At 38.7% G+C, this 26,443-nt stretch overlaps 1 protein-coding gene across 1 annotated transcript; it reads right to left on the reverse strand.

The window, feature by feature from the left end:
- Positions 1,939-4,394, reverse strand: LOC109841653. The gene is made up of 8 exons (XM_020410602.1): positions 4,367-4,394; positions 4,063-4,290; positions 3,705-3,943; positions 3,412-3,630; positions 3,199-3,303; positions 2,992-3,108; positions 2,111-2,587; positions 1,939-2,034 (listed from the first exon to the last, which is right to left on the reverse strand). Exons 1-8 carry the CDS (start codon positions 4,371-4,373, stop codon positions 1,939-1,941), a joined length of 1,488 nt encoding a protein of 495 aa, XP_020266191.1. The 5' UTR covers positions 4,374-4,394.

Genomic DNA, 26,443 nt, shown 5'->3' on the forward strand with positions numbered 1-26,443 from the left:
CTCAGAGCGAGTTGAAACTCTGTAACAGAGTTGTTAGAACTGAAGATTCGGTTGATAGCCAAGTTGATTCGCCGTTGATGAAGGGATCCCCTCAGATTTGATTTGCTAACTACTGAGTAGTTTGTTAATCTTCAGAGAAATCTCCTCCTCTGTGCGGTTTAGCTGCCGAGATCTACTAATCTTAAGCGGTTTTAATGCCAGCACACGTCAACCTCTTACTCAGTTGAGTAAGTCGGTTATTTATAGGGGGATTAGGGGTATAACTAACCCCTAAATCCGCTCCTAAGTGGACGAAAATCCCTCAGGACGTGGGATAACGGTTTTGAGGCCGTTCGACTTGTGTTTGAATAAGTCAAACGCCTAATTTGGCGTTCTGGGCCTTAACTCTGCGTCTAAGGCCTGAGACGCAGAGTTAAACATTTGTCAAAGGTTTGAAACGCACAGGCCACATGCGTTCTAGACTTGGAGACGCACAGGTCGCTTGTGTATTGAAATTCAACTCTGCGTCAAGAGTTTGGGGCACATAGTTGAGTCTGTTTGAAGAACACACGTTATGTGTGCGTTTTAGGCTTTAACTCTATGTTTGCAGAGTTAGGTGCCTGCTGGAGAATGCACAGGAGGTGTGCGTTTTGGATTTGAGAAACGCAGAAGTGAATTCTACCTTTTTAAGAGAGGTTGTTGACTTGTAACCTCATCCATTATAACATTGCAAAGGCTATTGCTTATTGATCTTTGCCTGTTATAGGATATGAAAGTTGTCAGATTGTAACTCTCACTGTTGATTGTGAAGGCCACTGAATAAAGTTTTCATCAGCTGTCGGAAGCGTCGTTGAATTGTAACTCTTCTCGATCTGTGTGAAAAGTCCTCTATTTGCAACCTTCGTTTGTCGGCACAAAAGCTATTTGACTGTAGCTTCCATTATTGGAACTTGATGGGGATCAATCATCCATTGTGATTTTTAGATGAATATTTGCCCACAGCTCTCTACCAAGCAACTCACCAACTAAGTCCAACCTTTTATTTCTAAAATCATTACACTGCTCATCAACATCTCTAATAGTTTCTAATATAATATTAGTCATGTTGTTGTCGCAGCCATCAAGATCAATCATCTCAGAGATGAGGTCGTATTTGTAGCGATTGTAGATGCGGATGTAGTAATTAGAAAGTCGTTTGATTGTAACTTCCATTGTCGGGGCTTAATAGGGATTAGCTATCCATTGTGATTTTTAGACAGCCTACATGTATGTCATAAGCACACATTATGATGTGTAGCACTAGACCGTATTTGAATTCTTTAGGACGAGTCACCTAAGAAATAGAGAATCCAAATTGTTACATAGTCTCTTTGACTTGATGATATTGTTATTTTTAATTTGATAATTTAGTATCACTAGTGGAAAATCATGTATCGCTGACGGGCATTCCCGTCAGCGATGCCCCATTTCCCGTCAGCGATACGTATCGCTGACGGCGTCCCGTCAAGGATACGCCGTCAGCGATAGTCCCGTCAGGAAAGGACTATCGCTGACGGGCTCTCGCAATGAATACAATCCAAATTTTCCCAATTAAACCTCTCATCCAATCAATTTTCACAAACAATCGAAATATATACATTCACTTTTCACGATAAGTTCTAAATCCACAATAATAATTTTCACAACAAACAATACACACATATCATAAGTTCTAAATCCACAATATACAAACACGAGTATCATAATCTCAACTATAAAGATGTCCACAATATAAAGATGTCCACACTATAAACACGAGATTATGATACAAACACGAGTATCATAATCTCAACTATAAAGATGTCCACAATATAAAGATGTCCACACTATAAACACGAGATTATGATACAAACACGAGTATCATAATCTCAACTATAAAGATGTCCACAATATTCAAACACGAGTTTAGGATATAACTCACTAAGATAGGTCATCTGCCGTATCCATGTCATCGTCCGCGTTGCCACTGGCGGATCCATCCTTACGACTCGTGCTCTCAATAGTATCATCTCCAATCTAACAACAAAATAATTTAAATTTAGAATCACATAATATTGTGTGTAATTATGTTGTACAAATATAATAAGTATACCTGTCTGCTACTCTCTCCACTACCAGTAACTGCCTTTTGAGTGGCCAAGAAGTTCAAAATCTGGCTTTGCACCCGAGTAGGAACCCGCCATCTACAAGATTTCATTATTTGCCTAGAAACCATCGCAAAAGTAGCAGTAGGCTGGATCACTCGCATAAGCTCCTCTTGAATATCCTCCCACATCTCCTCGGGAATCTGACCATCTAACATACTCATCACAGAGGAAACAAGCTGCATCGCCTGCTGAGTGCAATCCTCCTGCGGCATATAAGAGGGCCCCGATGGCATAGTCGATGGTGTTGAAATCGACGGAGGCTGGAATTGTGTAGACACCCTCTGAGCTCCAACTCCCATCCACCTGGTCCTCCCTTTTTTAGGAAGTCCACAAACTAGATGGCTCACATTATAATTCTGCTCTCTAGTCAGGGGCTCTTGGCTCTGTGCAACAACCTCAGAATATGTGTTTTCCAGAGCTTCCTAGAAGTCAAAAAAATAAATTTAAGAATTGGCCTTTCAAAAATAAAAGATATTTACCTGAACAAGTAAAATAAAAGTACATGTGAAGGGTGTTTTGTGCAACATAAAAGTACATGTGAAGAAGGGTGTTAAGTGCTAATAAATAGTTGAAGGGTGCTTTGGCTTGTAAGGTGATAGGAAAAGTTTTGTCATTAGCAATTCAAAGGTTTTCGAGAATAAAACCAAGTAGATCAATCATGTTACAATATGTTATTTCTTATGCATTGTTATATCCTAACAAGCAAGCCCCTCATACGAATGGGTCATGGTAACTCGGCTAATTAATAAGATGACCAAAAGAAGAGTGCAAACAATAAATTCCCAACATGATAACAGGCTAATAAGAGCTAAGATAATTAGTTAACCTGCATTTTCTTCGCCAATTCTAGCTTTTGTTTCCTATTCTCATCGTCATCGTACCCCTTCTTAAATTGAACCATCGTTCTCCTGTGCAGTTCTGGTAGTGGGATAAAGGGAGCGTTCTGAGATTTAAAAATATACTTATTAGTTTTATTTATTAAATATTCTAAGAAGCGGAGAGAATATACAATGATTATTAAAAGACTTTATACCGTTGTCCTACAAAATTGATCCTCAATCTGGGCAAATGAAGTAGTCCCCGTATGATGATCATAATCTTTTTTCCATCGATTAAGTTTATTTCTCCTACATTTTTCCTTCAACATGAACAAAGAGAATTTTAGTGCATGGTATAATATACAATGGAATATATCACTAGTTTCAGATAAATAACTTGATGATAATTAACTACTATACATATTTACCTGGTGCTCCTCTTGGCCCCACAATATTATAAGTGCAGCTAAGTGCTCAGGCTCAACCCTCTTATCTCGCTTGTATATCCTCTCCCAGTTGTGAGTGAAACAATCAAAGCATTTCTTCTTTATCTCATGTCTCCACTCCCGAAGAGAATGCTTGAACTTTCCCTGGTATCCAAATAAAAATTCCCACCCTACGGGATTGTCTTCGATGTTGAAATATCTCTAAAAAATAAAATATAGTTAAGCATGGACAATTGACAGAATTGAAAAATAATTGTGCTAAATGTAAGATTTACCCAACAATCTCGATATATACTCTCCAGGACATGAAATGGCTGCTCCCAAGCCTCGTAATAGGGATTCACATTATCACCCCTCTGTATCAAACATCCAAGGTATGAGCTGAAGTTATTAGCCCACTGTCCGGTTGGAATCCCATTATGTCCCCATCTCACAATTGCTCGAAAACCATCCGGTGGTAACTTTTTTTTAAAGTCACTTCCTTGGCGTCCTTTCTTCTGGTAAAGTTTTTCTCCTACAAAAAAAATAATAGATATATCAACACTTTTATTTAATCAATCTTAAGCTCTTAGAATTTACTAAAAAAGGAAGAAGAAAAATTCTGGAATTGATTAAGTTTTTGATCAAACTCACCAAATCTTTGTCTGATTTCATTTTTTGCATCAGACAAAATCTCATCAATCTGTGGGGCCCATTCATCTAATCTTTTTTTCGCAAGCATGTATTTTTCGTTCTGCTTGAGTCTGTACCCCTCTGCACATGCTGGTAAGGGCCCGCGCTCAATCCCAGGAATGTATGCTCGAAGTATAACTGGAGGATCTGCATATAATGGTATGTGAGTCGGCTCTTCCTCACCCTCACCTATAAAAATAAAAGAAATAAATTATCATTGTGCATATATCATGAATAAAAATACGTAAGTTAAACTAAGTTATACCTGACATCTCTCCTGAACTCGGAGGCTCTTCCTCAGTGGATTGGCTTGGCGAAAATAAATTAATATAACATAGATGCAAATTGGCTTGGTGAAAATAAAAACAATATGTATTGTTGTGTTACTAAATTTTTCATTTCACATCAAGTTTGTAGGCATTTGCAAGCTGAATATACAAAATAAGATATTACATATTTATATCGTCCAAAAGGTAATTGAGATACAAGTAGTGATATTAAAGTTTTTATTATACAATTTGCAAACTAAAAAAAGTTACATGAAGCCCGATTACAAATAATTGCTGTTTAGCTCCTATTAATGTCTGTGATAATATTTGGAATGTCTGTCCGAGTTGTTGGAGCATCCGTTTCAAACACTACGTTTTGAGGGTATGAGAATTCATCGATCGCTGTATTTGGCTCATTGAAGTTGTTTATATAGCTCTCGTCATCCTCTTCATTAGTGGAAGGTTGAATATAAGCCCTAGAATCCTTGTACAAGACAACCCACTCGTCTTTAACTGTAGGATCTTTCACATAGAAACATTGTCCCACCTGAGATGCAAACATGAATTTTTCATCACTATTAATTTCTTTATCGAGATTGACAATTGTAAATCCAAAGGGATCCTTTTGAGTCTTTGTAAAACACCAACGAATCATGAACATAATGTATTTATGTTCATTTGGACCACCATAGCCGTAGAATATCTCCACCACATCTTCCAACCTTCCATAATATGTCATATTATTTTCAACTGGATTCTGATCTCTTCTGTTTGAGAAACATTCCCGTGAGAAGGTAGCCATGACACCACTATTCTGGGTGACCTTCGTATCATCAACCTCCATTGTGTGAAATTTATAACCGTTAACATGATACCCACCATATTGAATTACAGCATAGTAAGGCCGCTTTGCGTGAACCTTCAATTCTTCTGATATTTGATTATTAAGGACAAGTTGTTCCTGGATCTAAATATATACAAAAATAAGCAAACTATTAAATCAAGACATTTCTAAGTTTTTTTCAATGAAATACAAATATCGCTAAATTTAACAATACTTACTTCTCTATTCAACCAAGCAGGGAATTCCTTCATATGCCTTTCTTTAATGTCATGTACAGCTGTACTACCGGTAACTTCATTCTTAAGTTTTTTCTGATGTTGCCTATTAATGTGCATAAATTTAATTATTATTGTCAAAATAAAAATTTTGTCAAAATAAAAAATTAAAGAGTAAATGGTATTAAAAAGAATTTTTAGATATTTTACCTCCGAAACTCCGAGAAGATTTCAAGATTATTTATAACATATGCATGCGATTGATCTAACAATATGTTAGAATAATTTTTGTTCAGCCCGCGAGGATAGAGAACTGTGTACTCCTTATTATCAACGGGTGCTTGAAGTTCAGTTTGTTCCCCTCTCATATAACGAGAGGCAAATAAGAGACACTCGCTTCTCACGTAACTTTCAGCTATTGAACCTTCTGGGCGAGCTCTGTTACGCAATTGACGCTTCATTGAACCCAAATATCTAAAAAAGGAATATTAATCAGATATAGATGTAAAGAAATTTACATTTAATAGATATAAATATTAATAGGTAACGATTAAATTTTTCTAAATACTAACCTCTCTATTGGATACATCCAACGATAATGGACTGGCCCTGCTATTGCAGCCTCCTCCGCGAGATGATGTGTAAGATGAACCATTATTGTGAAAAAAGATGGAGGAAAGAGCATCTCCATTTCACACATTATTTCAGAAATATTTTCTCCAAGTTTCTCAAAGTCACGGGCGTCTATAACTTTAGAACAAAGCTTTCTGAAAAATCCACAAAAATCAATAATAACCTTCACTATTTTTTTATTCTGCATAGTACTGCGTAGTGCCACAGGTAGCAATTGATGAAGAAGCACGTGATAATCATGAGTTTTAAGCCCTAATATTTTCCTTTCTTGCACCTGGACATAGTTCGATATGTTTGCGGAGTAACCCTCTGGTAACTTTATTGATTTGAGGACTTGACAAAATGTTTGCATCTCAACTTTCGACATTGTAATACGAGACGCAGGCAACTCTAATCGGTCATTTCCGACATTTTTTGGCTGCAGTTCCTCTCTAATGTTCAATGCAGTTAGATCTCGACGAGCTCGTAGATCATCCTTTGATTTATTAGCATCTTGCAACAGTGTGGACAAAAGATTATCACAAATATTTTTTTCAATGTGCATAACGTTCAAGTTGTGACTTATTTTTAGCTCGTTCCAATAGGGGAGTTGAAAAAAAATGCTGAATTTTGTCCATCCTGAAGGTAATTTTACGACTTCAGCCCCATCACTCACCACTTGTGCTTGTCTCTTTCGTTTTGGTATCCTTTTGTTAATACGCAAGTTCCTTACTCCAAGTAAATCTTCTTTCGAATAGCGCTTCTTTCCAAACCTGACGGCAGGGAACATCTCAACCTTCAGTCCAGAGTTGTTTTAACTCATCAATTAGCGGTTCTAAAAACACATCTATGTCATTGCTTGGTGCATGCTTGCCTGGTATCAATAATGAAAGTATCATATACGGTTGTTTCATGCAAAGCCAAGGTGGTAAGTTGTAAGGCATTAATACCACAGGCCATGTAGACCAACCAGAACTCATTATCCCAAATGGATTGAATCCGTCGCTAGGCAAACCTAGTCTAACATTCCTGCACTCATTCGCAAACCAAGGAAAAGTTCTATCCATATGCTTCTACGCCTCTGCATCAGCCGGATGTCTGATTTTACCATCATTAGTACGTTCTTCCATGTGCCACCTCATTTGCTTAGCAGTGTCTTTATTCATATACAACCGTTTTAGCCTTGGTATTAAGGGAAAATGACGCAGGACCTTTGCTGGAATCTTCTTTTGCTTAAGCATAGACCTTGTTGTCCCATGTGTTGAATAATTTTTGCGTTGTACCCACCGTGATACTCCACAAGTTGGACACTCCTGAAGATCTTTGTTATCTTTATAGTAGAGGATACAATCATTAGGGCATGTGTAGATTTTATTGTAATCAAGTCCTATAACAGAAACAATCTTCTTTGCGTTATCATAATTTTCTGGTATGCTATCTTTTCCATTTGGAATGACTTTTCTCAGCAACACAAGCAACATATTAAAATATTTATCAGCCATTCCGCTAAGAGACTTTATACGCAAAAGACGCAGCATAAATGATAACCTGGTGAACTCGGTGTAACCCTCGTACAGATCGTTTTCATTATCGGCTATTAATTTCATTATCTGCGCCAGCTCCTCATGATCAGTCACGCCTCCAGCATTTCCTGACTCGTCAGCATCCTCGGCATAATTAGATTGATCTATATTAGGAACTGTTAACATATCTGCAAGCATCGTATGTGTATCATCTATTCTCGTATCATCTATTCTCCCACCGGAAGTACCGATATCCGCCATCAGTTCCATTTCTTCAAGACATCCTTCCCCATGAAACGTCCAATATTTGTACTCCTCATGGAATCCTGATATTAAGTGTTTCTGTAAATCACTTTTATCCACTAACGCCCTATTTTTACACCAACAGCAGGGACAATACACGACATCACTATTTAACTTTCGTGGGTCTGCCAAGGCGTACTGTATGAATTGATTTATTCCATCTTTATATCGACTATCCATCCATCTATCAATACGAGGAATATCGATCCATGATTTGTCCGGAACTATCCTCATAGATCTATATGATATTAAGCATAATTAGGTAATGTTAAGTTTTATTAGTAACGCATCAAATTAAAGGTTGTATGATATTAACTTTCTTCACGACATCAGGGAAATTTTAATTATAATAATCTCGGAGGGAAAATTACCAGAACATAAATTATGTGGGAGTAAAATCTAACGCTCATATTTGAAATAAGACAATTTAACGGTTGTCATAGGAAATGGACCTATCCCATTAGGAATATAGTAGTGTCTACAACTACCTTTATATACTTAAAGCGTTTTTATTTCTTAAAAATTTCGGCAGCACCTACCCGCAGTTCTCCGAGTACACTGTGCGGATGTTATAATGCGTATCAATCATCGATAATAAATCGATTATAGATCGATACGCAAAACAACATACGCTTATTGTACACGGAGAACAATACGATACGTGTTATCGAAATTTATAAGGAATAAAAATGCATAAAGTACACAAAGATAGATGATACACTACTGTATTCCTAACCTGTACGAGAAGGGGACTCCTCCCCGGACAGATCTAATAATTATTGCATGTATATCATGCTCCTAACATAAATCACGTTATTCTCTTTAGATGTAAAAAGTATTTTCACATCCAACTAGAATTACGTGAGTTTATATCAGAAGAGATTCACATCCAACATTATTAGACGGGAAACTAGGGGTAACGACTTTCGATTCATAAATCATGATATATAACACAATAAAACTTGTAATTACCCACAAGAGAATAAATTAACCAAAAAAGAATAAAGACCTAGAGAGTAAATTAGCAGCTGGTCAACTGTATCATATGATGCAGGTTATCTGATAATTGTTCAAACTTAAGGTGGTAACTTTCTGATAACTATTGTTCTTAATGGACTTTTCTCTCAGAAAGGTGGAATTAAGGTAAGGTCAAAATCTGTTACCGAAGTTACTTATGTCGTTATTTTCTTCATGAACTTTTCTCTCAGAATAGCACTATCTCTGAACCAATTTAGAGATGAACTTCATACAAAAATTATTTCAGTAGTGATTGCACTTTAGACTAAAAACTGTCATGCTATATAACCACTTTATTACAGCATATGCTTAATTTTGTTTAAGTTTGTATGTTAAACTTTACAAATAAAATGAGACTCAACTAGATTACAGCTATTTGTAAATATCAGCCAGCTTGGTCATTTTACAACTAATTATTCGTTTTACAACTAATTATGTATAATTCTATACACAAAAATGCGACAATGACCAAAAATTACCGCTTGGATCTCCTGCAATGCAATCCAACAAAACGTAAGACTCACTTAGACCTCCTGCGCTGCAATCCAAGAAATCAGATCTCAAATTAGTAAAAACAACAAAACCTAAAATCAAAAAAAAAATAAAAAAAATCAAAGGAATCATACGCTGCTGACGGGTGAGGAGACGAGAGAGCTCAGGCGCCCACTGTTCGAGTCGGCGATGGGGCGGTGCGGCGGCGAGCTCCAAGGTCGTCGGTGAGCTTGATCGGGGCCACGGATGGTGGAGTCGAAGAGGGGGAGGGGAAGGTGATGGCGCGGGCTAGGCTGGCCGCGAGAGTGAGGTGTTCGCCGGCGGCGAGTGGCTGAGCTGAGAGAGGGGAACGAGGGCGCGCGGCGGCGAAGAAATTAGGTCGATCTGTGGAAAAATATTTCGTCAACGAGATTTATAGAGCAGACATCGCTGACGGGGTTCCCGTCAGCGATGTTTACAGCCCGTCAGCGATATTTTCATCGCTGACCGGAATGAAAATACACTGACGGGAACATCGCCGACGGGATTTCCCGTCAGCGATAAAAACAACGCTGACGGGAATACCCCGTCAGCGATGTTGCCGTCAAGGAAACCCCAATTTCCACTAGTGTATGCTTTGATGTGATGGTTAAGCTTGTTAAGCAAGTGCTACACAACTTGAAATGTTGGGTTGCTAAATTTTATTTAGGAAAATGATGGATGTCTAGATAGGATCCAGTATGCTCATTATGATGAGTTAATTTATTATGCATTCTCATGAAGCTATTAAATTCCTGCCGGCAGGTGGTTTTAAAAATATTTTTTAAATTTATTTTCTTATAAAAAATAAAATATTTTGATGTTTCAAAATGATTTTTATTTATGTTCATGGGAATTACAATTTAGGCACGAGCAAATAGATGAATTGTCTTTCTTAAAAGAGTTGCCTAAAATAAATGATACTGGAGGGGACTGAATGTAAGATATTATCTATTAAATATTAATCATATATTATGGAAGAGCTTTTATGAACAGTTAGTCGGATATGAATTTGATTGTTAAATTAAAATTATTAATTTGATTAATAATTGGTTCTCGATATGAGACCCAATTAGTCTCACTAATGTCATTAGAAGATGTATACATGCAATACAATTCTATTTCTATCCTTAATTGTTATGAATAAAGTTTTTGAACAAATTCTATTTCTATCCTTAATTGTTATAGATAAAGTTTTTGAACAAATCTATTACTATCTTTAATTATTATGGATAAAGTTTTTGAACAAATCTATTCTATCTTTAATTGTTATGGATAGAGTTTTGAATAATTATGAATTGTTTAAAATTAAAATATCTAACACTAGTCTAATCCAATAAATAGAGTTCATATGTAGTCTTATGGAGAGACAGAAAATCTTATGAAGATAATATGAAGAAGTAGAAATTTGAGAACCTATCTCTCAGTATTGCTCATCTTCGATGACGGGTGGATTTTAATTGGATGTTTTTTCTCTTGAGGAAGTTTTTTGAGATTGATCTCGGATCAGATTATTGTAGAAATTCGGAAAGCATTTTAGGTATAATTCTAGATTTTAATTAATTTTGATTAATAGTCATGATATGCTTTTTCCGCTACGTTGTATGTCACAAATCCAGCACACGTAACCATATTTATCTTGCTAATGATATACCAGAGCTTATCATAGCACTTTTTAATTAATTAGGAATTCTATGTTAATTTTAAAATTTATTTTCTTTTATTCTTTATGCGAGTAGATTCGATGACCTTCACTACTATTGGCTTTATTTACGGATGAACTTGAGCCTACAAACATCATTAATAAATCTGAGAGGAGCTAAATTAGATTTAGTCAATAAAGAAATGGATGAAAATGGTATGGATACAGTTCTCTTGGAGTTTTTATAAGGTTAAGAGGAGAAAGAGCCGTCGAAATTGAGTTAGAGTGAACATGATATATGTTAGAGAAAAAAGAAGTTTTTAATGGATTTGGGTTTCCACATTTTAAATAGTTATGAGTTAGAGCGAACATGATATATTTATTTAATTTTTTAATAGTGCATGTTTTTTTGCATCTAATTTACATAATCACTATTGCCTTGATATTTGTGATATTTTAGCCCAAACAGTTTAAACCTTTTTGGGAGCTTTGTTTGTTTTTTTTTTAAAATTAAAAATCTTTTCTGTCCGCTCTCCCCAAAATTTTCATCCTAACGCCAAAAAGTTTTATCCCCTAAAATTTCATTATCGCACCCTCTCAAATCCCTATCCCCTTCCACCTCCCTCATCTACCCGTCGAAGTCCAATCCCACCAACTCTTTTCGTCGTCTCTCTTTCCTCTTCAATCTCATCCCATCCCCAAACTCTAATCAAATTCCCTCCCAAACCCCTCCCCCCTCTTTTCCCCTCCTAAAATCAAAGACCTTGGCTCCCAGATCCTCCCTCACCCTAGAGGAGGTCCGCCACCGCGTCGTCTACCTCCAGGACAGCCTCAACGTCTCCACTGCTGCCTTCGCCCCGCTTTCGTCACCGCCGCTCCAGGTGCTGCCGACGCGGCCTCGTTCTTTTTATTGATGTACGATAAATTTCCAAAATGTATAGGTTCATAATAAAAATATGCATACATTAGGGGAAAAGGTGTATAGCCATGTTCTTTTTAGTATTTATTTACTGATTCATCAACTTTTGTTGCTATCTAACTCATTTATTCTTTGCTTTGCTGTTCGTGTTTTTGGTGCAATGATTCTTCAGTGTATTTAGGTAAGAGATAACATCTATGATCCAGCTCACAATTTTTATTGGTTCCCATTTTTCAGCAGAAGTTTATAAATTTGGCTTTGCATCAGGAAGCTATGTGATGGGGACATCCGGACTCATACACGAGATTTTCGCCGAGTTTATCAGCGTAGGAGGCGCAATATTTCAGCACTATGGTTTTAATTTCAAGTTGTAATAATTAGTTTGAATTTTGAATTTTTGAATTTCGAATTTTGATTTTTATTTGGTAGTTATTGAGCTGATTTAATGTAATTGGTTATGGGAGTGATTTGAGGGATTTAGGAGATATTCCAAAAACTGTAATTCCTACTTAAGAAACTCTTGTAATCAGAGAAAGGTAATTTTGGATGAATGAAAATTGATTTGCTTAACTGTGGTGTGAAACCCTAAGTTAATTGATTTTTCTTTTATCTTCAGCCGTCATTCTCTTCTTCACAAAATAAAACAAAAGAAAATCAAAATTCGATACTGTTCATCTTCTCCTCCAAGCAAACAATCAAACCCACAACGAAATCTACCAAGACCGGCGACCTTCCCCTTCGTCCGCCTCCACCTCCTCCGCTAAAAACGCCGCCTGACGCTCCGATCCCACCTCCAGCAACCGCCGGTCAGCACCACCCGACCAAGCGGCCGCTCTGCCACACATCATCCCACGCGCCATTGACCGGCACCTCCAGTCGTCGGCGTCTGCGCCAGGCCGCCGCCCGCTTCATCGCGCGTCACCGTCGTTCAGGCCGCCCCGCTTGCATTACCGCAGTCAACCGTCTGTCCAGGCGCGCCGCGCCGTTCACTCTGCTCTGGCCGTCCGCCTTTTGCTCTTCCCTGCAATGTTTTCTTTCTTTCCTCAGAACGAGTGAAGGGGAAGGAAAGATATTGAGAACAGATCCAGTTACTTAGACCCTTACATATTTGATTGGTTACTTTGGTCAGATCTGACCCGAATCAAAATAGTTCAGATCTGTTTAGTTTGGGTTCAGTTGTATTGATCTGCATTTGTGATTGTTCGACTCTGTTGTCCGTTGGTGTATGGCTGATCCTGATGCTGATGACGGAATCGTGCTAGATCCAGAGACCGGCATCGCAGATTTACAGCTTTCCCCGTGGTTTGATTATCAGTCATTCGAGAGCGTGCCCGAGTACGTGGAGTGTGTGACCCATCAGATCGTTGACAGCGTAGAGAGTAGCTTGGGAATCAGTTCGTGGCATCGGCGTTTCCATCCAGATACACCGCTCCATCCGAATTACGCCGCCCTCGGTGGAGAGCTTCCACCCCTCCTTTTTGGCGTATACGAACCACCTCCGGAGGAGCCTCCCGTCGAACCAGTTCAACCCGACGAAGGTCCAACTTTCTTTCGCCCAATTATTTACGGAACTGCTATTGCTTGCATGTTGCTATCAATATTATTATCGATCGTATTTGTGCTGTATTTAGTTTGATTAAGTGAGCGAGCGAATCTGTTGCTAAGTACTTTTACTTATCTAAATATTACAATTTGAACTGTATTGAGAGAACGAAGCATTACATTTATTTTCTGGATCATTTACAAAGATTTGAACTTAGTACATTGCAACTTCTGGCTTAAAATCCATTGAAAGCTACACTTTATTCTTGAGCTCCCTGCCTAGATCGATCGCTGATTTGGCGAAGCATTACTGTTGTTAATCTTCATACCTGCATCACATTGTTTCACATCATTTTTGGTATCAGAGCCCCAGGTTCTAGGTTAGGAAATTTGTTGAGTCTTTATTAAAAAAAAAAGTCATCTCATTTAATTTTTTGCACCCATTCATATCAACTAGTTGCTAGCGCATGCCCACTCGCACTGGTCTACACTATCGATTAGGAGAGTCCAGTGAACCAATTAGTGAGTCCAGCATGTCAGGCAGTGCAAATCCCGAGTTCGCCGAAATTCTTAAACAAATCGCTGAGCTAGCAGGAGCGATAGGTAACTTAGCCCAAGAGAGTAGAGCTACCAATGAAAGGATCACTAGGATCGAGGAAACACGTGTTGCAACCCTGCCGCTGCAAGATCAAGGTTATCAGCATATCGCCCCACCGCTGCAAGGTCAAGGCTATGGAAACTTCGTTCAACAACCCCCACATCAACCGGTACCTGATTCGGATGCGCTATACCTGAGGAGTATTAAGATCAACGCCCCAACCTTTGATGGCAAGCTCGACCCACAAGCTTTCTTGGACTGGCTGAGAGCATGGATCGTTATTTTGATTGGTACGCCCTGACGGAACCCCGAAAGGTTAAGTTCGCCGCTATGAAACTTACCGGACCTGCTTGCCAATATTGGACCAACCTCGAAACGTTGATGCACATTAGAGGCGAGTTACCAATTACCACATGGAGAGAAATGACCAACGAACTTAAACAGAAATACCTTCCGCCATCATTTTATCATCGATTGCTAGATAAGTGGCATCGTCTCACTCAAGGCACCAAATCCGCAAAATATTACGTTGCACAATTTGACGAACTGTTCACTCGATGCAACACTATTGAACAAGAGGCGCCAATGAAATTATTGTCGAAGTTTAGAGCTAGATTGAGAAATGATCTGCAAACCGAACTCTTTGCTCGGGGAGTAGACAACCTTGAAAAAGCTTATGCGTTAGTCCAGGATCTAGACGAATCAAAATCCCATCAATCTTATAGGAGTCAGGATTTTAGAAATCATTCTTCCCAACCTTCTCGTGCCACTACTTCTAGTCATCCTCCGAGTCGATCTAATCCCAGTTCTTCCCAGTCTAAAGTCGATTCCAAAGGCAAGGAGCCGGAGAAAGATTTCTCCAAGATTGGCGCTCACGTCAAGTGCTACAAATGCCAAGGGTATGGGCATGTTTCTGCGAACTGTCCGACCCGTCACAAGGTTGCTATCATCGATGGACAATACGAATACGAACCTGAACCTGACAGTGACGAGTTTGTCCATCAAGTTGACGATGATACCGATGATTTCGAGGATGATGCTGATGATACTATCTTGAGTTGTCTTAGACAAATTGAAACTCCTACTGTATCAGTTGTCAGATGCGCCATCTCTCAACCCAAGGCTGTTGATGATTGGAGACGTACTTCCATTTTCCACACGTTCACAAAGATTGGTGATAAAAATTGTAAAGTGATCGTGGACAGTGGAAGTTGCATTAACGCGGTCTCCTCAGCCGTGATCGCTAAGCTTGGTCTCAAGGTTGTACCCCATCCTAATCCATACAAGGTATCATGGATTAACGACACCGCCCTCAATGTCCAAGAGAGATGCCTAGTCCCTCTTCAATTTGCCATTTATAAGGACAAGGTTTGGTGCGATGTTCTGAAAATGGATGTGGGTCAGGTTATTCTTGGAAGGCCATGGTTATTCGATAATGATGTGCATATTTTCGGGCGATCCAACATGCTATTGTTTGAGCATGACGGAAAAAAGGTCAAGATCCTTCCCGAATCCCAATGAGCATGCAGAGTTGAAAAGGCAAGTTGATGAGCTATTGAAGAAGGGCTTTGTGAAAGAAAGCATGAGCCCTTGTGCGGTTCCCGCATTACTGACGCCAAAGAAAGACGGAACATGGCGTATGTGTGTGGATAGTCGTGCGATTAACAAGATCACAGTGAAATACCGTTTCCCATTCCACGGTTGGATGATATGCTTGACCTTATGTCTGGAGCTACTATCTTTTCTAAGATTGATCTAAAGAGTGGTTACCATCAGATTCGCATCCGTCCCGGTGATGAATGGAAGACCGCTTTTAAGACCAAAGATGGATTGTACGAATGGATGGTCATGCCCTTTGGGTTGACTAATGCTCCGAGCACCTTTATGAGAGTGATGACTCAAGTACTCCGCCCCTTCACTGGAAAATTTTTGGTTGTGTACTTTGACGATATCCTTATTTACAGTAACTCTCGTGAGCAGCACGTGGACCATCTGCGTCAAGTCTGTGCCGTGTTGAGAAAAGAGCAACTTTATGCTAATCCTAAGAAATGTACTTTTCTTACACAGCAAGTCATTTTTCTAGGATTCGTGGTCTCGTCTGAAGGAGTATCCGCTGACCCTGAGAAAGTCAGAGCTATCAAAGAATGGCCCGAACCCAAGAGCATTAGAGATGTTCGAAGTTTTCACGGACTCGCTACTTTTTATCGTCGGTTTATCAAGGGTTTCAGTACCATCATGGCCCCTATTACCGATTGCTTGAAGAAAGGTGAGTTCGAGTGGTCAAAAGCTGCTACCAAGGCATTTGAAGAGATCAAGCAAAGGATGTTGCAGGCTCCTGTTATACGCCTGCCCGATTTTTCTAAAGTCTTCGAAATTGCATGCGATGCCTCTGGTATTGGAATAGGTGGAGTCCTATCTCAAGAAGGACATCCCGTTGCTTACTTCAGTGAGAAGCTTAATGACACTAGGCAACGTTATTCCACCTATGATAAAGAGTTCTATGCGGTGATACAATCTCTTCGACACTGGCGTCACTATCTGCTCCCACAAGAATTCGTCATATATTCTGACCACGAAGCTCTTCGATATATTCACTCCCAAAAGAAATTGAACGCTAGACATGGTCGTTGGGTTGAGTTCCTCCAGGATTATACCTACACGATCAAACATAAAGCGGGAGTAGAAAATAAAGCCGCCGACGCACTCAGTCGTCGCATGCACCTCCTCTCCACTTTGAGTGCGGAAGTTATCGGTTTTGAGAAAGTCAAAGACCAATATGAATCGTGCCCTGATTTTAGCGAAGTTTATACTTTGCTAAATGATGGAGTGATCCGTGAAATTGATGGCTTTCTCCTGAAGGATGGATATCTCTTCCATTTTCGCAAGTTGTGTATTCCTGACACCTCCCTGAGAGAATTCTTAATTTGGGAATTACACGCTGGAGGCCTTGCAGGACATTTTGGAAATAACAAGACTGTTGAGGCAGTGGAAAGTCGCTTCTATTGGCCAAGTATGAAACGAGACGTTGTTAGACTAGTGAGTAGATGTCACATCTGCCAATTGGCAAAACAACGTAAACAGAACACTGGTTTGTACACTCCTCTCCCTGTGCCAAATTGTCCATGGCAGGATGTTAGTATGGATTTCGTGTTAGGACTCCCGAAAACGATTAGAAAACACGATTCTATCTTTGTTGTTGTGGACCGCTTCTCCAAAATGGCCCACTTCATACCATGTTTCAAAACTTCCGACGCTTCTCATGTGGCTAAGCTATACTTCAACGAAGTTGTTAAACTGCACGGGCTTCCGAAAACAATCGTGTCAGATAGGGATGTTAAATTTACAAGTTATTTCTGGAAAACCCTTTGGCACAAAATGGGAACTAAACTTCAATTCTCTACGGCCTTTCATCCCCAGACTGACGGTCAAACTGAGGTAGTCAATCGGAGCTTAGGTAACCTTTTGAGATCGCTAGTTGGTGAGAATCTTAGGAGTTGGGATCAACATTTGCCTACTGCTGAATTTGCTTATAATAACTCTGTTAATAGGTCTACAGGTGTCAGTCCAGCTGAAGTCGTGTATGGTTACAAACCTAGACAGCCTATAGATCTTGTCCCCGTGTCTGCACATCATAGAGTATCTGAGTCAGCATCTGCATTTGCATCTCGCATTCATGACTTGCATAAAGACATCAGTAAGAAGATCAATGACAGCAATGCTAACTATAAAATGCGAGCAGATCTAAGAAGAAAGTTTAAAGAATTTAATGTTGGTGATTACGTGATGGTTCGGATACGTCCGGAACGGTTTCCTCCGGGAACTGTTAAAAAGTTGCATGCGCGAAGTGCAGGACCTTTTAAAATTCTCAAGAAAATTAATGATAATGCTTATGTTCTCGACCTTCCCGAAGGTTTTAATATTGGTTCGACTTTTAATATTGAGGATTTAGTAGAGTACAAAGGCCCACATTTTAACCCTGACAACCCACTGGTTGATGAGCCTACCCCTGAGCCTATTTCTGAGAGCTCCCCTTTACCTCCACTTCCCCAGATATCACCCACTTATACAGCACACGACATTGATACTATTATTGATGATAACATTGTTTCTACTAGCAATGGTGGTATCCGCAGGTATTTGGTACGTTGGAAAGGACGACCCGAGTCAGAAGAGGCTGGATCCAGATCTTCTTGAGCAGTATGATAGCCGTTCTGATTTACACTCGACAGGGTCGAGTTCTCTCCCACCCGGGAAGAATGATGGGGACATCCGGACTCATACACGAGATTTTCGCCGAGTTTATCAGCGCAGGAGGCGTAATATTTCAGCACTATGGTTTTAATTTCAAGTTGTAATAATTAGTTTGAATTTTGAATTTTTGAATTTCGAATTTTATTTTGATTTGGTAGTTATTGAGCTGATTTAATGTAATTGGTTATGGGAGTGATTTGAGGGATTTAGGAGATATTCCAAAAACTGTAATTCCTACTTAAGAAACTCTTGTAATCAGAGAAAGGTAATTTTGGATGAATGAAAATTGATTTGCTTAACTGTGGTGTGAAACCCTAAGTTAATTGATTTTTCTTTTATCTTCAGCCGTCATTCTCTTCTTCACAAAATAAAACAAAAGAAAATCAAAATTCGATACTGTTCATCTTCTCCTCCAAGCAAACAATCAAACCCACAACGAAATCTACCAAGACCGGCGACCTTCCCCTTCGTCCGCCTCCACCTCCTCCGCCTAAAACCCCCCCGCGCCGCCGCCCGCCTATTCCTCTTTCCCCTGCAGCGCCTCTTTCTTTCCTCAGAACGAGTTAAGGAGGGGAAAGATATTGAGAACGGATCCAGTTACTCAGACCCGTATCTATTTGATTGGTCACTTTGGGTCAGATCTGACCCGAATCAAAGTGGTTCAGATCTGTTTATTTTTGGGTTCATTTGTATTGGTCTGCATTTGTGATTGCTCGATTCTGTTGGCCGTTGGTGTATGGCTGATCCTGATGCTGATGACGGAATCGTGCTAGATCCAGAGACCGGCATCGCAGATTTACAGCTTTCCCCGTGGTTTGATTATCAGTCATTCGAGAGCGTGCCCGAGTACGTGGAGCGTGTGACCCATCAGATCGTTGACAGCGTAGAGAGTAGCTTGGGAATCAGTTCGTGACATCGGCGTTTCCATCCAGATACACCGCTCCATCCGAATTACGCCGCCCTCGGTGGAGAGCTTCCACCCCTCCTTTTTGGCGTATACGAACCACCTCCGGAGGAGCCTCCCGTCGAACCAGTTCAACCCGACGAAGGTCCAACTTTCTTTCGCCCAATTATTTACGGAACTGCTATTGCTTGCATGTTGCTATCAATATTATTATCGATCGTATTTGTGCTGTATTCAGTTTGATTAAGTGAGCGAGCGAATCTGTTGCTAAGTACTTTTACTTATCTAAATATTACAATTTGAACTGTATTGAGAGAACGAATCATTACATTTATTTTCTGGATCATTTACAAAGATATGAACTTAGTACATTGCAACTTCTGGCTTAAAATCCATTGAAAGCTACACTTTATTCTTGAGCTCCCTGCCTAGATCGATCGCTGATTTGGCGAAGCATTACTATTGTTAATCTTCATACCTGCATCACATTGTTTCGCATCACTATGATTCTGAGGAGAAGGCGGCAAGGGCACATGATCTTGCAGCTCTTAAGTACTGGGGTCCAACCCCAAGTGCTAAGCCCAACTTCCCCGTGAGCTTGCTACTCATGTAATCTTTCATTTTCTTTTCTTTTTATGATGTTTTATTTTTATGGTGTTTTATTGGCTAGCATATACTTCTCTACATGCCTGCTATCTCTAATCATCAAGATGATTGGATCAGGTCTCTGATTATGAGAGAGAATTAGAAACAATAAAGAACATGTCACGTGATGAATATGTTGCTCATGTTAGAAGTTATCCCCTCATGAAGCAAAATTTTCTCTGTTAGTATTTGATTTTTTTCTTGACTCTGTATAAGTATCCAGTAGTACCATTGCACCTTATAACATTTTATAATGCGGATGAACCTTATAACATTTTAAATTATTAAGCACGTCACAAGCGACATCATTATTTTTTAGCATTGATAATGCAATGACAAAGAATTTGTTCAGAGACTTGAATCTTAACCTGTTGGTCATCTTCATTCTGCTCAATACTGACTATTAAGATTTTTTTTCTTAAGTGAATCATAATTTCAAATATATATTATTATTTAGAATTTAGTTCTAATATCATACGAAACATATGAATTCCTGCTTTATTTAAATTATTAACAATAGTGATATGCACTGTTTATACGATCAGATTATTATACAAAATATAGACAGCATGTATTTAGCCATGAAATGTATAATTGTGCTTTCTCTTGTTTAAAGTAAATTCCACACTTAATTTTTTAAATACTTCATTTCAATATCCATTAAGATCTCTGGTATTAACAAAAAATTTATTGACAATTTGCAGGAAAAACTATAAAGCCTCCCCATTGCATTTGTTAGAGGAAGGTCACTGAACCAGGTTGTTTGCACATGACTAACACTAGAACAATATTCGTTGCGCAACGTCTCATTGAGTGTCCGTTCTTAAAGAAGAGTCTTCTTGATCGATATATGTAGCTATCACTAAGTTGGCGTTTGTCGAGCATGAAACTCGTGGCGGTGGAGAGGTATATATGACATGACATATATGTTTTTATTATGATTTTTGAATATATATATATATCTTGTTCTTATATGTATGTAGTTTTAGATTGTGTTAAGACATGTTATGACTTTTGAATTTTACCTACATATATTATATTTGTAATTGTATTTCTTAGTGAATGAATATTGTTTGAGCATGCGAGATGTGTTATGATTGTGATTATTGGATGAATATTGTTTCATATTGTGGATTGGTGGATGATGGGTGAGTATTCATTTGGAATGTGAATATATGTAATGGTTGATTTTATGATATATTGTTAAATATTGTTATTGGATTGATGTGGATAGATGCTATATGTGTATTCATGTCTAGGAGGCTACCAGAAATTATAAATTTTTTTTACGTGCATATGTACATTGGCGACGGGGCAATCCGTCGCCAATGTTTAAAACATTGGCGACGAATTGCCCCGTCGCCTATAAGCATTGGTGACGGGTTGCCTCGTCGCCAATGTTTTAAACATTGGCCACGTATTTCCCCGTCTCCAATAATCATTGGCGATGGGTGACAACCTGTAGCCAAAGATTTCCATCGCCAATGTTCATCCGTCGCCAATGCGTTTTGGTGATAGGTTTCCCCGTCGCTAATACTTATTGGCGATGGATCCTATACCGTCGCTAATGTGTATTGGTGACGGCTTTTTTGGTATTGGTGACGAATTTCCCCGTCACCAATACACAGTTTTTTACTAGTGCCTCTTGTGTTTCACAAATCAGTAAGTTCAATAAATAAAATATAATAAATATTTTATTTAATTAATTAATATGCTATATGTGTGTATGCATGTATGTATGTGTATATGTTCATGTATATATATGTGTGCGCATGTTTGCATGTATTTAATTTTATTTAATAATAAAATTATATTATTATATAATTTACGTCCTCAAAAAATGGATTAATGTGAAAATAATACTGTAACTAATATACGTATCTGTAACTAATTTTCTAAATTTAATTTTCATTTATAAAAATGTTAGAAATTTATTAGTAATAATGACATAAATAGAAAATTCTTATTATATACAATAACAAATTTTATGATTTAAAGCAGGGTTGTTTGTATATATACCCCTTTATATCATGAGTATTTATAAAACTACCCTCCAAATCTTAGTATTTGAATAACTACCCTTTAAAATCAATAATTTTGGAAAAAATACCCTCAAAACAATTAATTGTAACCTTTGATAGACTAATTTGTAATTGAAATATAAAAAACTATGAGTAGAATCATCAAAATTTTAGCACTAAGTTGATGATTTGTTGATTTTAATGATACTTTTTCATATATTTGATGGTCTGGGGGCTAGTTTTGTAAATTCTAAGATTTCGGAGGGAATTTTTAGAAATACCAATGATTTAAGGGGTCTGTATTAAAATAACCTTTTAATGTAATATCAGTAATATATATTATAAATGTTAAGGAAATTTATGAATAATTTGAGAATATAAAATCATAAATAATCAGAAAGTCGTATGGTGAGCAATAACAATTTTTTAGATAACTAGTTCAGTCAAGAGAAGCGCATCTTCAATATGTTCAAAGTTCTAGCTCAAACAGTTACCGTGAAAAAGATTCCATGTTCAACTGATTAAAAATACTTCCCTGGTCTAAACGTAACAAAAGCATGAAGTCAGCTATGACGTGGTATAAAACCGCCATGAACTAGTCGCATGAACCGTGATCTTAGATTCCATTTTCATAATAATTTATTTTGATTTAGCCTACAACTTCGATGCTTTATGAAGATTTGTTGGAGCAAGGGTGGCATATCTGTAAATAATTTCCTTAAAAATAGCTCTCATATTTCTAGGTAGATAGATTTGACGGTTAGGAGGTGTTCCACACCCAAAATTGTTAACTATAGGTAAAAAGGTTATTTTAGGAAATACAATTTAGGAGAGAAACATAATTTATGAATAGTTAGAATTCTCCAATTCACGTTACAATTTTTTACCGCGCTAACAAGTCATGCTCCACACTTTCCTGTAGAAAAAAAAAGCTCCTCTCTTGAAGATAACGCTCCGCACTCTCCGTCTCCAAAAAATCTCGTGAAGGGAACGCCATGAAAGGTACTCTCATCTTATTCTTTTTTAAAAAAATTTAATTATATAATATGATGTGGTGGCTTTAGTTGCAGCAACTTATGCTTAAAAATTTTTAATTATTTAGTTTGATGTAGTCGCTTTCGTTGCAAATGATGTAGTCCTGCGCTTTCGTTGCTTTCGTTGCAGATGATGTAGTCGCTTTCATAGCAACAACTTACGTGTAAAATTTTTAATTATATAGGATGATGTAGTCGCTTTCATAGCAGCAACTTACGTGTAAAATTTTTAATTATATAGGATGATGTAGTCGCTTTAGTTACTAAATTAAAAACATAATCTCCATGTTTATAAGCTAATTTATCAAGTCGGCTAAAATTTTTACTATAGAAGTTCTTACAGTTTGCATGCATGCACTATCTCTATCACACATGAACACTATATAGAAGTTCTTTCTTCTCTCTCTGATTTCTTGTCTTTTTTTTTCCTTTTTGTGGGGCGAAACAAAGGCGGTGATCCCCTTGGCTGATTTTTTTTTTCTTTCGCTGCATTTAGTTAGTAGTTTAGGATAGAAAGTAGGTAGAAAGTTAATTTTGAAAGACTAAAATATCCTTTTGTTATGTTAGCTCATTTGTTATTTTTGTTAATTTAAAAATTAAAAAAAACTATTTTTGAAGCACCGAAGCAAACCTCTTTGATTTATACTAGAGCTTATGCACTCATTACAGTTCTGTTGTATTTTGTTGCTGTTGGATAGCAGATTCCTAATCTATTTTGGTTTAGGATTCCAAATCTATTTTGGTAACATGAGGTTATTAGGATCCCTAATCTATTTTGGTAATAGGTTATTAGGATTCCTAATTTGATTTGGCTTTTGGTTTAGAATTCCTATTATGTTTATGATTTTAGGATTTCTATATATATGGAACAATTGAAGGAGAGAATAGGTGAGAATTAGCATTGTTTTGAGCACTTTGAGAGGGAGATATTCTGAGAGAGTTGAGAGCTTTGGTTAGGGTTATATTTGAGTGATTTTGTGAGTTGTAACTCGTTGTATTTCTCCTCCATATAGTAAAATCTCCCCATCCTCTCCCCGTAGACGTAGGCAATTGCCGAACTACGTATATCTCTGTGTTTGGTTTGATTTTTCGTAGTTGGCTTGGTTTGTGCAAGTGTGTGGCATTCTTCTTCCGTGATCTCAAGTTCGTTGTGTGTGCGTGCAACGCTTCCGCATAGGCACGCGACAAGTGATATCAGAGCTCAGATTTCAAATCTAGGGTTTTGGATTAGGTGGAGGAAGATTCAGTTGGAAGCTTGGTTCTTGGAGTTCTGGGCTTTGGTGGAGTTAGGGTTTGAAGTTGCCGTTGAAGATCTCGCTTTCCTCGTGTAGTTAGGAGTTCTATTTGGAATCCAATCTATGGTTCAGTTGGGTAACTTCTAAATTCTATAAAGTTTGAATCTTTCTTTGCAATTTGGAGTTTGTGATTATGGGTGAAGAAGTTGGTGAAAGCAGCAAGATGACGGGTACAGTTCAGCAAGATGACGGGTACAGTTCAAGTGGGTTTTCAGAACACTAAGATTAGTGTAGTGAAATATGACGGTGAAATCAGTGTTGGTTTGTGGATGAGCGACGTACAGGATGCGCTCAATGCTCAAAAATTGGAGGAGACCATCATGGTCGATGTGAGGCCACCTAAATATGAAGAGTCGGTATGGGAAAAGATGAATATGAACGCTTGTGGGGTGATCAGGTTCTGTTTGGAACAGGAGCTAAAATATGATGTGATTGGGGTAACATCTGCGATGAAGATGTGGGAAATTCTCAACAATAAGTATCTTACGAAGAGTGTTGAGAACAGGTTGCATTTGCTGTGTAGGTTATTCAGATTCCAGATGTCCCGAGGCACCTCGCTTGTGGCTCATGTGAACAACTACACTAAGTTGTTGTCGGACTTGGCGAACGTGGATGAGAAGATCATGGATGAGTACAAGGCTATTATTCTTTTGGGCTCCTTACCGGATGAGGAGTATGATACCTTCGTGCTTACGTTAGTGAACGAGAGATCTTCTATCACTTATAGTGAAGTGACTAACGCATTGATGAACTACGATTTGAGGAGGAATGATAAGGAGACTTCCCGCCCTAGTACTTCAGGAGAGGCCTTGTCGACGAGAGGTAGAAGCCCATATCAAAAAGGTGGTAATAGAGGAAGGTCAAAGTCAAGAAGTCGCCACCAATTAGCAAAGAACTAATGTGCATTCTGCAAGGAACATGGACATTGGAAGAGAGACTGTCTGAAGCTCAAGGAGAAGGAGGATAGCAAGAAAAAGGGCCCGAAGGCCAATGAGGTGAACGTTGTGAAAGGCGATGATTCCGATGATTCGTGTTTTTCTCTTTTGATTACTCCGGAGGTGAACCATTTGGATGCATCGGATTGGATGATTGATTCTGGCGCTACTTATCATGTGACTCCTAGACGAGATTGGTTTTCATCATTTGAGAGACTCGACGGGGGTGTTGTTGTCATGGGAAATGATCAATCCTATAGCATTTATGGGATAGGTACTGTGAGGATTCGGATGCACGATGGAGTAGTCCGTGAGTTGAACGAGGTGAGATTCGTTCCTCAACTGAAGAAGAATCTTATCTCAGTTGGAGCTTTGGAGGCGAAGGGATTCAGGGTGACCTTTGAGGATGCTGTAGCGAAGGTTACTAAGGGATCTTTGGTGGTGATGAAGGGAGTCCGCAGTCATAATTTATACTATCTGAAGGGGAGCACCGAGAATGGCCAGGTTGCTTCGGCTATTTCAGAGGCGGACACGAACAGACTTTGGCATTACAAGCTAGGGCACACAGGTGAAAAGTCACTGCAGGCATTGTGCAAGCAGAGGCTATTGAAGGGAGCCAAGAGTGGTAAAGTAGAATTTTGTGAGCATTGTGTACTTGGCAAGAAGACAAAGGTGAAGTTCGGGATGGCCATTCATAGGACGAGGGGCATCTTGGACTACGTGCACACAGATGTTTGGGGTCCCACCAAGACGACATCACTTGGTGGTCGACATTGGTTCTTCACGTTCGTTGATGACTATTCTAGGTGATGTTGGGTGTACACCATGAAGCATAAGGGTGAAGTCCTAGATTTATTTGTGGAGTGGAAGAAGAGATTAGAACTGCAGACTGGGAGAAAGATCAAGACGTTGCGATCCGACAACGGCGGCGAGTATACTTCAAACCCCTTTCAGCAGCTATGTCGAGACGAGGGCATAGAGAGGCACTTAACAGTTAGTCATACACCACAGCAGAATGGGATGGCGGAGAGGTTAAATCGATCTTTGCTGGAGAAGATTCGATGTTTATTGGCGTATAGTGGCTTGGAGAAGATCTTTTGGGCTGAGGCACTTTCTTATGCGAGCCACCTCATTAATAGGCTGCCTTCATCTGCGATTGAGGAGAAGACCCCTATGGAGATGTGGTCGGGAGAGACAGCACATGACTATGACCAGCTTAAGGTATTTGGTTATCCTGCATATTATCATGTTAAAACTGATAAG

The sequence above is a fragment of the Asparagus officinalis genome, chromosome 5, assembly GCF_001876935.1.
Source record: "Asparagus officinalis chromosome 5, Aspof.V1, whole genome shotgun sequence".
Lineage (NCBI taxonomy): Eukaryota > Viridiplantae > Streptophyta > Magnoliopsida > Asparagales > Asparagaceae > Asparagus > Asparagus officinalis.